The 12,134-nt window shown below is 42.6% G+C and overlaps 1 protein-coding gene across 2 annotated transcripts in view; it reads right to left on the reverse strand.

Moving 5' to 3' along the window:
* Positions 1-1,195: 1,195 nt before the first annotated feature.
* Positions 1,196-12,134, reverse strand: part of mcf2a (MCF.2 cell line derived transforming sequence a) — a 199,047-nt gene continuing 188,108 nt past the window's right edge. For both annotated transcript variants that reach the window (XM_060832397.1, XM_060832396.1), the window contains exons 28-30: positions 12,000-12,112; positions 6,993-7,093; positions 1,196-5,097 (exon numbers count right to left, since the gene is read on the reverse strand). In XM_060832397.1, the coding sequence (XP_060688380.1) occupies positions 5,054-5,097; positions 6,993-7,093; positions 12,000-12,112 (258 nt within the window). In that variant the 3' untranslated portion in view covers positions 1,196-5,053. The remainder of the gene's footprint in view (positions 5,098-6,992; positions 7,094-11,999; positions 12,113-12,134) is intronic.

Below are 12,134 nucleotides of genomic sequence, written 5' to 3' on the forward strand. Positions count from 1 at the left end.
ACCAAACTGAATGTAATACTCCAGTGTGGACCTCGTGGCTCTGAAACTCAATCTCTCTACCACTAAAAGCTAACACACCGTATGCCTTCTTAACAACCCTATCAACTTGGTGTGGCAACTTTCAGGGATCTATGAACATGGACACCGAGATCTCTCTGCTCAGTTACACCAGCAAGAATATTACCATGAGCCCACTTGCATGGATGGATGCAGCTCCAACACTCAAGAAGCTTGACACCATCCAGGACAAAGCAGCCGTTTCATTGGCACCACATCCACAAACATCCATCTACTCCCTCTACCACCGAGGCTCAGTATTGTCTACAAGATGCACTGCAGCCATCCTTAGATAGTACCTTCCAAACCCATGACCACTACCATCTAGGAGGACAAGGCTAACAGATCCATGGAAATACCAACATCTACAAGTTCCCCTCCAAACCACTCACCATCTAGAGTTGGAAATGTATCGCTGTTCTTCCAGTGTCACTGGGTCAAAATGCTGGAATTGCCTCCCTAACATTGTTACAACGTTCAAGAGCACATTTCACCACTTACTTCCCCGGGGAAAGATAAACATTTTTAAAAACATACAGAAACTACTGAAAAAACTCAGCAGTTTTTGTGCAGGGAAAGCAGAATTAATGTTTCAGTCCAGTGACTCTTCTTCAAGAATAAATGTTGGCCCAGCCAGTGATACTCACATACCGTGTAAGGTTATAATAAAATGAAGACTTCAAGTTGGAAGAATGTAAGGTATTCTTCACTGGGGGTCATGTCACATGGAAGTTAAACATCTTCCCAGTAAACATTGTCTGAGGAATTGTCTGAGGAATTTGAAAATGCATTCCCCAGGGAATTATTTATCTTCTTGGTTTTGGGTTTGTCTTGCTCTCTGAGGAGATCACGTGACTGTGGGAAAGGGTCTGGTTTGCAGGCTCCAGCGGTTTCTTGTGTGGGATAATCTCAATCGAGCCAATGCTCCCTTCCTAGCCATCATCTTTTTCTGTTAAAACTGCATTCAGAGGGAACTAGTGATCAAAGCCCAGCTAGACAGGAAAAAAATTCATCAAGAAAAAAGACAGGAAAGGAAAAAGGGGAAAAAAATGTCAAATAAAATTGGAATCTTGGAATCTTTTTATTTATTACTTTGTACAGTGTTTGCTCTGTAAGTGCAGCAGCAAGTGTACCATGTGATTACTTCTGTAAATTGAAAATAAGTTCAAATATTCAACCATGACAGAAGTACATGGCAGATTTTGTGAATAATCTTATCAAGTATTAATTCCTTCATGCAGCTGAGGTATTTGTATACCAGATACCCCGGATATGAGGCACAGCTATAGAGCAGGACAGCTACGTGAGCAGTGCTATCTGCATGACACACAACATAGATGGCTTTCTTTCATGTCCATCCAACTGGTCAATACAGGGGGTAAATATTTTGAATAAAATTGAAGTTAAGCAGGAAAGTTATGTCACCAATGAACCCTTTAGCTACCTTCTCAGCAAGCACAGAGTACCCTGATCTTCAGTGAAGAATGAGGTGAGGCTGAAACATTAAACTAAATGAAAATAGAGACGGTCATTTAATACACTGGAAAATCTTTCATTTTTGATGTGCCTCTGTATTCAGGGCCAAATGGGCAGAGTGCCTCAGAACAGAGCTAGCTGCCTGATGATGAATTAAATTCACAAATGAGTTGGTAGGTTCAATTTTTAACCCTTTCCCTTCCAACACCTCTCAATCCTCTTTCCACAACCAGTAAATTGCAATGAGTTAGCTGCTTTACATAAAAGAGTTAGTTGGTTTAGATAAATGAGTTAGCTGGTTTAAATAAACGAGTTAGCTGGTTTAGATAAACTACACAACAAAGGATTCAGCTGCAATTATAGATTAAAAGGAAGGTGACAATTTGACTGGAATGGAGAAGCCAGATTGGTAATGGCAAACACGTCAAGAGTTGGATTCAAGGAGAATTTCAATCAATTGTTGCTCTTTCTGGTAATGCTGGCCTTTGTATCAACTGAATTGGGAACCGTCTGAAGTGAACAGAATGCAGATAGTAGCAAAATATTTCTAAATAACAGTGAGGGCAAAATGCTGATACTTAATTAATGAAAGAGTAACAGGCTGGGTCTATGCACAAGGTTTGGGGGTGAAATCCAGAGTGAGTTTATTTCCATCTGCTTCTGAGAAGGGAGTGGAGTGATTATGTTACCAAACTAGTTAATCCAGAGAAAATAATTTCAAATACCATTGTGTCAGTAAATACACTGTGGAGGCTTGACAATGCAGTTGCATTTGAATAACAGCTTCTTCCTGCTTCAATAATCATTGGGTCGAGGTACATTACTGGGCCACAGTACTTAACAGGTTTGGACTATTAATCCTCACGACTTAAGTATACATTCACCATTAACAGTTTAAGATTTGGAATTCAAATTTTCTTCTTTAAAAAAAACCTTGAAATGAAACGTTAACATCAGTAAAAGTGAACGTTAAGCTTCTGGATTGTTGTAAAAACCAACTTGTTCATTGATCAGGAGGGAAAGCTGCTGACCTTTCTCACTCGAAGTGTATTTGTGACTCCAGTCCCCACAAAAACTTGTGTGGAGTCTTAATGCTCCTCTGAAGTGGTCCAGCATGACATTGAGATTCTGATGACTCGAGACCCTGGCCTTCAGCAATGTACAGTTTCAGAGGATTGACAAAAAAAATAATGCAAATACCTGGACTCCCGGTCCATTTAACTTAAAAAGCATCCTTGTGGAGTACAATTCTCTCGAGAAATAACAGCATTGAGCACAGTGCAATTAACTTAACAGCAAATATAAATAGATAAATAACAACAAGGATTAAATAATCACTGAGTTTTGTACAGCTAGCAATCCTGGTTTAAAAACAATTACAAGGAAAACAAGTGAACTACAAAATGGTGCTGGGTATCATGCATTGTGCAAGGTTTGAGGTTGCAATGTGAAAGATGTCCACCATTTTCTAACTGCTGAATGCATAGCAAGGTTTAAATTCACCAGAGACATGTGCACGGAGGACTTTGCTTTTCACTGATGATTTTTGCAGTTTTCTGGTCCGCATTATTGCATCACGTCACCACTTCCATCAAAAGGAGTGGAAATTCTACTCCCTGATGTAAGATACTTAGTCAAACTGAAGTCAGCATTCACTGTACTCTTCACTGTTAGTGAAACAACAACTGCATTCTGATAGATTGATACATTCTGAGGAGAACTGATAACAGGCCATGTCACAGGGGAGACCTGCAAATATTGAAATGCAGGGCTATGATGGGAAGACATATGGGCAGACACATGGAAATTGGAGGAATAAAGAACTGAAGATCTCATCTTTGGATGAAGGAAGTATATGCGCTATGCAGATGAGGCAGAATTGACAAGGGCCACCAAGTTTACAACAGCAAGAGAGAGAAGGGAATAGGTAAGAGTAAGGAACATATTCTCCAGTATTGCCTCAGTGAATATAATGAGTTTGATGCAATGAATCACATGAGTTAACCACAAAGATTCAAAGGAAGCAATGTGATAGAGTCATACAGCACAGAAACAGACCCTTCAGTACAATTCATCCACACTGACCAGACATCCCAATCTGACCGAGTCCCATTTGCAAGCACTTGGCCCATATCCCTCTAAACGCTTCCTATTCGTGTCCCCATCCAGATGCCTTTTAAATGTTGTAATTGTACCAGCCTCCACCACTTCCTCTGGCAGCTCATTCCATACACACACCACTCTATGTGTGAAAAGGTTGTCCTTCAAATCCTTTGTTAAATCTTCCCCCTCTCACCTTAAACCTATCCAGTTTGGTTTTGGACTCCACCACACCGGAGAAAAGATTTTGACTATTTACCCTATCCATGCCCCTCGTGATTTTATCAACTTCTAGAAGGTCACCCCTCAGCCTCCAACATTCTAGGGTGATAGAAATTGCATCTACATTTCCTTTGGACTTCGGCTTTTACTGTTGTTTTAAATATTGAATTAATATTTAGCAGGACTGCAGCCTTCTTGCTCACCAATTTCTCCCATTAGATTTTGCTACTGGAGATTTGGATTCTCAATCTCCTTCAAAGGAGGGATTCTGTGTGTTGAGTGGAAATTGTAAATCAAACAGCAAGCCTGCAGCATTGGGGGTGAGCAGGAGTGGAAGGGGTCAGGGGGAAACAGCAAAAAACGAAAGGGAGCACTCAAAGGGAAGAAAGGACAGGAAATAATGGGAAGGAGCGTTTACAGATGCATACAAACTGTTATAACAAGGCAATGGACATGAGCTGCCACGTACAATAAGTAATAATGGATCATGGGTTTCAGGCCAATGAGAAATCCTGCGATCCTGATCCCTTGTTTGCAAACAGAAATTAAAGTATGAAAACATACCAACATTCTAAATACTTCCATAAGAAGCCTTGTGAAAGTCATAATTACATATAAATGTTCATCAACAATGTCAACGTGTGTAATCGAGAAAAACACAGAACTTGCACAGTTACATTATTTTTCTGTGTAACACAAGATTAAAAATATGGATTACGTGAACAACATTTCCTCAGAATGATCGCGCATCCACACATTAAATACTCAGCAATTACAGAACCAGGAGCGTCTTCTCCTTGAGTACACCATGAGTTCAGCCAGGAGAACGCAGCAGCCAGTGAGGCTGTGTCCAGACTGGCGTGCCTTTGACTGAAATGGCAGTAAAAGGTCCAGAACCTGCTCATCGTTCCATCACTGAACGACCTCCACTACCTCGAAGCTCACAAAGTCACACCTTCACAATCCTTCTCCGAATTATTGCACAATGACCTTGCTTTCCACCTGCTCTGTGATTTATGGGACTGGGATCTCATTGGTCCCTGCTGACAAGTGTCATGAAGTACATATGGAGCAACATTCTACCTGCAAAGATCCTCCAACACAGAGGAAACCTGGATATGGTGAAGCTGTTTGAGGGGAAAGAGAGGATTGCTATATGGAGAATGTCCAAGGGACTGGCAACCCTGCATCGTTCTGGTCAGGGCGATGAACTGACTTTCCTTATCTTATGAATATCCAAACCTGAAAGACAAAAGAGGAAGCAGAAATCTTCACAGATAAACCACAATCTTCTCTTATGTGCAGATATCAGTAAATACTATTGGTATTCTAATTCTAGATATTTTCTAAATCAACTTATGGGTGGCTCAGTGGTTAGCACTGCTGCCTCAAAGCACTAGCCTCTGGTGACTATGCAGAGTTTGCACATTCTCCCTGTGTCCGTGTGGATTTCCTCCCACATTCCAAAGAGATATAGGTTAGGTGGATTGGCTAAACATGGGGCTGGGGTGAGTGAGCTGGGACTATTTGGGATGTATTTCAGAGGGTCATAGAATCCCTATTGTCTGGAAGCCCATTGAGTCCATACCAACTGTCCAAAGAGAATCCTACCCAGACAACTACCCCATTCCTGTAACCCTATACGTCCCATGGCTAATGGGCTGGTGTGTTCTCAATGGGCTGAATGGCCTCTGTCTGCACTGTAGGGATTCTATGATTCTAACCTGTTCAGGCACGTTAGGAACAAGTGAGACTCAAACCCAGACCTCCTGGTCTAGAGGTAGGGATACTACCCCAGCTCCTTAAGGATTGAGTTTATATTTTGAACAGCCTGCTCCGAGTTTTATTACACACCACTGGAGCGAGTCGGACTTGAACCTGGGGCTTCTTGGTGCAGAGTCGGGACACTACCACTGCACCACAAGCACCCCACCCACAGGTTAACTCTCTTGTTAATTCAAAATGCCTTTCAGCTGTACATTATAAATAGTTAGAGCACTTTTAAAGAGAAATACTGCGGGACACAGTACTGTTGGAGGGTAGGAAGTAGACATTTGTCATGCTGCATTTGAGAATAAATTATCGTCAGGAAAAAATGTTAGTGTTTAGTCTCACATGTCATTGACTGGTTAGGGGTCAATTTAATAATGAGCAAGGCAGTCAGGCCAACAGACTACAGGCTTCTGCTGTGGGTTGTCTAGAAACACAGGATTAAGACCAGGTGAGGAGGGGTCATTCAGCTCCCCCATTATTAACCCATCAGATTGCCACAATACAGGTTTCTCACTCTGATCATTTTAAATAAAAGATATTGGTCTATAACTGGATCGTAACAGTATATCGGTCAGCATCATACAGGCCCTTTGGCCCAACTATACACTGTCACCTATAATAGCCTTTCTTTCCATCTCTGGGCCGTAGCCTTGAATGTCTGAGTACTCTTGAAAGGTTGTGAGGTTTCCTGCCTCAACTACCCTCACAGGCAGTGCAACCCAGAGCCCCACAACCCTCTGGGTGAACAAAGCATTTTCCTCAAATCCCCTCTAAACTTTCTGCCTTTCACTTTGTAAATATGTCCCCTTGACCCTTCGATGAAGGGGAATAGCTGCTTGCCATCCACTCTGTCCATACCCCTCATCTTATATACCTCTGTTAAGTTCCCCCCTCAGCCTTCCCAGCTCTGCAGAAAACAACCCGAGCTTATCCAGCCTCTCTCTCCCCATCGCTGAATCTCTCCATCTCAGGCAGCATCTTGATGACACTACTCTGCACCCCCTCCAGTGCAATCACATCCTTCCTATAATGTGGGGGCCAGAACTGCACACACTACTCGCCTAACCAAAGTTCTGTTCAGTTCCAACATCACCTCCCTGTTCTTGACTGATAAAGGCAAATGTCTCATGTGCTGACCTGCGACCTTCAGAGGCCATCCATTGAGTACTCCGTTGTCTTGTTACTTCTTCCAAAGTTCATCATCATAGATATGTCAGAGTTAAATTCCACCTGCCATTGATCTGTCCACCTGACCAATCCATTTACATCCTCCTAGAACCTGAGACATTCTTCCTCTCTGGCAGCTACATCATATACAGCTGGAAACTTTTATCCAGTTTCTATGTACGGAGACGGACCCTTACCTGATGAGCTGGAGGTTTGAGAGCAACAGTCACCAACGATAATCTGGAGACTGTTGACAGAAATCCACGCTTGCTGCCCCCGGTTCAGGTTTTTCACAAACCTGTGAACATTACAGAGAAAAGGTGGCCATTGTTCAATCATTTCCATTCCAAAGACGAGCCCCATTGCCCTGCTCCCTCTCTGCAGCCCCACATCTGTCTCAAAAGTTCATCAATGCTCCCTTTAAGTGATGACACTTTCTTTGCCTCTGTTGCATCCTCTGGGAAAGTATTCTACAGCTGAAAATGTGTGGTTGGAAAAGCGCAGCAGGTCAGGCAGCATCCAAGGAACAGGAAATTCGACGTTTCGGGCATAAGCCCTTCTTCAGGAATGGCTTCAGAAAGTATTCTACACTTCAGTCACCTCCAAAGAAAATCCATGATCCAAACTAAACTGGAGTGCCAATCACTTCTGCCAGTCTCTATTGGCAGGGAGTGGTACTCTAGAGGGATTATCCTCAGGCCACTGCTGACCATCTTACAAACCGTTCATAAATGGGAAGCTGAAATATACGATTCCCTCCCTAATGGCATTATGGGTCAACCCCCAGCAGGTGGACTGCAGCGGTTCAGGAAGGCAGCTCACCCCCACCTTGTCAAGGGGCAACTAAGGATGGGCAATAAATGCTGGGCCCAGCCAGCGACGCCCACATCTTACAAATGAATAATTTTTTTAAAATTCCATTGGTGAACAACATCGAATTGAGGAGTAGAGTTAATGATAAGAAAGACTGCATTAATTTTCAAGAAGCCTTTCAAAGATTTGCAGTAAAGGGTAAATTAACCATCAGAACAGTGTCACAGTATCGTAGAAGGAATAAAGGAGCATATGCACTTTTTCAGAAATAAGAGTTTGAGTGGGGATTGGAGCACTATGAGGTGGTCAGATTGCAGGTTCACAGGTCAACCAAGGCAGAAAAACAGTGTCAACAAATAACTTGGGATTTATTTCCAAAGGGATAGCTTTGGAAAACATAGAACTTCAGTGAAATCTATCTGCATCATTGGCTGGGCTGTGCTGAGCACAAATTATTGCTGTGAAGTTAGAAGCACAGAGCTGCTACAATTCCCGACTTTGAAAAATGATTTGGGAGAAAGTATCCAACCTTAATGTTGGGGGTGGGGTAGTTTTCTTGGTGTTTGGCTCCGGAAACAATTTAGAGACAGACACAGCGGCTGCTGAGTGTGAAGGTTGTACCAACACACACCAGCCCATGTCCCATCTAATATGCCTCACCCTTACACCCTACAACTTGGGAAACCTGGGTTTGGTTTGTGACCACAAACTAGAGACAAACAAATGACAATCGGTCACCATCAGCCCGGCAGAACATTTCCTGCCGAATTCTGGGGGGTGCAAGCTCGAGATCTTCCAGAACTGGGGTTCCAGTGCCATATTGGCCAGGCTGGAGACCACTCCAGCATTACAGTACTGTGCACTGCTCTGGTTTCTCTGCTAAATGTTACCAAGTCGAAAGCATATATATTCACTTTAAAGTAGTGTGTGTTTTCTGAATTTTGGAGTGAATTTGAAGTGCAGGCTCAGCTGGAAAGACTGGGAAATGAGGTTTTGCAAATTAATATGTCTAACAATTTACTGTTAAATCGATTCCTGAGTTTGTTCAACCAATTTGTTTAAATTATATCCAGGAAAATAAAACCCAATTGAACTTGAATTTATTGTATTGACAACACTCGAATAATGACAAGGTATGATGCTGGCGAATATAAAAATACGGGCATTCTGGAAATTGCTCAGAACAACTACTACCATTCAGCTGAGCGACTGCCGTAGGGCCAGAGAGCTAACTGCACATTGAAAACTTTGCTCTCAAAGAAATTAGAAAACACTCTCTATCAAAAGGTACCTTTTCCTGTAAAACACACACACAGTAAAAAGAAAGAAGACGACCCAGAGAGATCAGCAAATGGAAGAGTGAAGACCGTGAAGAAAAAGGAGACTGTGTGGACTTGAGATTAAGTTAATGTAACGTTTAATAAGGGTGTGATTGGAACCGCATGTTAATAGGATTGTGTTCAGATAAGGGAAAGAGTGTTCAGTTTGTTAATAGTTTTGCTTAGTATTCACTGTTAGAGTTAAGAAAATAAATTGTTATTTTTTTCTTTAAATACTGGAAATTAGGAGTTGTCTGTCCTTCCCTCACACTTTAACAGATTACTACAGGAAGGGAGCTTTTCTGGGTGTTTGGTTTTAATTAGCAAAAAGGTTCGACTTCCGTGTCATAGCATGAAATAAAAGCCTCGAGAGCACTGGAACAATAAAGGAATACAGTGATAAAACATGGTGCCTACAGCCAGCAGGAGCGACAAGACAGGCTGAGCCATTTTCTCTTGAATAATAAACTGACAGAATTCTTTCCGATGACGAGAAGGTTTGTTCAGGTAGATGTGGAGAAAATGTGAAGAGTTCAAAACTTGGATCCAGAAATAGAAGACAATCACTAATAAATCCATTGAGAATTTTCGGATAAATCTCTTTACCCAGACAGAGAAATGAGAATGTGAAACTTGTTATAAAAAGATGAATGGCACAGAGGCATTTGCAGGGAACTCAGTCTAACATATGATGGACAAATATACTGATAGCCTGAGGTGATACAAGGTGGGAGGAGACTCATACAGAGCAGAAAAATAGCACAGATCTGTTGTGTCCTGAAGCTAAGTGGCCTAGTAAATAAATTTATTCCGAGCAATGAAAGGCACTACAGAAATGCAATTGTTGCTGGCCTCATTGATCATAAACCATTGAGCATCTTGTAGGCTCTGTGAATAATTAGGAACTTGCCAGTATAAGTTCAGCTGAAAATAGACTAAAGCCCTTTCAGAAATAGCCCCTTCTCTGTGTGGAGGTGCTAGACTAGTGGTAATGCCACTTGACTTGGCACCTAGACCCAGGCTAAAATGCTGGGGATGGGAGTTCAAGTCCCACCATGGCAGATGGCGACACTCAAATATACAGCTAGTCTGATGGCCATCATGTAAGATTCCTGATGAAGGGCTTCTGCCTGAAATGTCAATTTTCCTGCTCCTCGGATGCTGCCTGACCTATTGTGCTTTTCCAGCAACACACTGTCAACTCGGATCCCTAGCATGTTCAGACCTCACTGTCTCCATCATATAACTATTGTCTAATACCATTAACACAAAAAAAACTGCCTCATTTAATGGCCTTTAGGGCAAGGAAATCTGCTGTCCTCACCTGGTCTGGCCCTATGTGTGACTCCAGTCCCATAGCAATATGATTGACTGTCCTCCGGATTATTAAGGATTAGCAATAAATGCTGAGCCAGTGATACCCATATACATGAATGATGTTGTGACAAAGCCTGCACGCTGGGGTTGTAACTGAACCATGAAGTATGGGACATTTATTTAGGATGACCTGCCTTAATGGGGATTCTGTAATAAATCTGAAAGGGCAGCTGAGGGCCACCTTTTCCAGGGCAGCTCAGGATAGGCAATTAATTCTGGCTCAGACAGTGCCAACCACATCCTGTGAGTGAGAATCATTTCAAAATAATTTCAGGGAAGCTCTTGAAGGTTCAGGGCATAACTGAAATTGGATGCTTCCCCGTAGCTCCTGCCTCACTCAGTTTGTCCCCATCCTCCTCCTCCTCCATCACCATGATCAGGAAACATTCTCCAGAATCTAACGACGACAGAGTGACCTCTCCACGGGCACAGGCTGCAGCTCCACTTCTGATGGTGAACTCAGGTTAGTTTCGGAATGTAACCACCCAGCTGCCTTTCCTGAATAGATTCGCTGCTCCTTTCTTCAGACTGGGTCAGAAGTCACAGTTATAGATCAACATGTTTATTTTGAAAACACAAGCTTTGGACGTGCTGCTCCTTCGACAGGTGCTCAGAGTCAAATTGCTCAGAGGGTTAAACAATTCCCTTTGCCTCACAAAGCCCCAGGATTGATTCAAACCTCACGCTGGAGAGTTGAGAATGTCATCCAGTCCAGCAAAGCCAGCAGAACATAGAACATAGAAAAATACAGCGCAGTACAGGCCCTTCGGCCCTCGATGTTGCGCCAATCCAAGCCCACCCAACCTTTACTAGCCCACTATCCTCCATATGTCTATCCAATGCCCGTTTAAATGCCCATAAAGAGGGAGAGTCCACCACTGTTACTGGCAGGGCATTCCATGAACTCACGACTCGCTGAGTAAAGAATCTACCCCTAACACCTGTCCTATACCTACCACCCCTTAATTTAAAGCTATGCCCCTTTGTAATATCTGACAGTACTCTGACAGTTGCCCTGTTTGAGACACATCTTTCAGACAAGGCTGGGCCTCCACTGTCTGGTGGGTTAAAGGACTCTGGAGCTCACTCCAAAGACAAAAATGGGGTCTTTCTCTAGTATCCACGCTAGTCACTCAACCAACAGCACTAATCACTAATCCTGCTTCCTCCACAGCTCTCCTGCATCACAGAGACCAGCCTTTAGCCAATTCATTTCACTCCACATGATATCGAGAAAAGGCTGGTGTGACTGGATGTTGCAAAGGTTAACAATCCTGACAGCATTCCAATAACAGTCCTGAAGACTTGTACTCCAGAACTTCCCGCTCCACTAGCCAAGCTGTTCCAGTACAATTACAACACTGACATTTACCTGACAATGTAGAAAATTGCCCAGGTATGTCCTGTAAATAAAAAGCAGGAAAAATCCAATGACCACCCTATCAGTCCACTCTCAGCTATCAGTAATATAGGTATCATCAATAGAACAAGTAAGGATGGCAGATTTCCTTTCCAAAGGGATATTAGTGAACAACATAAGTTTTATAAAAATTAAGTGTCACCATCAAGATTAGGTTTAGATTTTAACAGAAATCATAATTCCACAGTGGGATTCACCTGGCATTCTCAATTGCTAACCCAGTCAGTTGAAGGAGGATTACTTAATTTTCATTTCGGTGGAGAGACTACACTTACCACTGTCCTTCACCGTTCTCATGCATTAACTGGACAACATCTCCTGTTTTGATCAACAGCTCATCAGAATCCAGGGTTTTGCCATCTGTGCGAGCTTTGTACCTCCCAGGGGACTGAAAGCATAAACAAAATTGA

This window comes from Hemiscyllium ocellatum, chromosome 11 (assembly GCF_020745735.1).
Source record: "Hemiscyllium ocellatum isolate sHemOce1 chromosome 11, sHemOce1.pat.X.cur, whole genome shotgun sequence".
NCBI lineage: Eukaryota > Metazoa > Chordata > Chondrichthyes > Orectolobiformes > Hemiscylliidae > Hemiscyllium > Hemiscyllium ocellatum.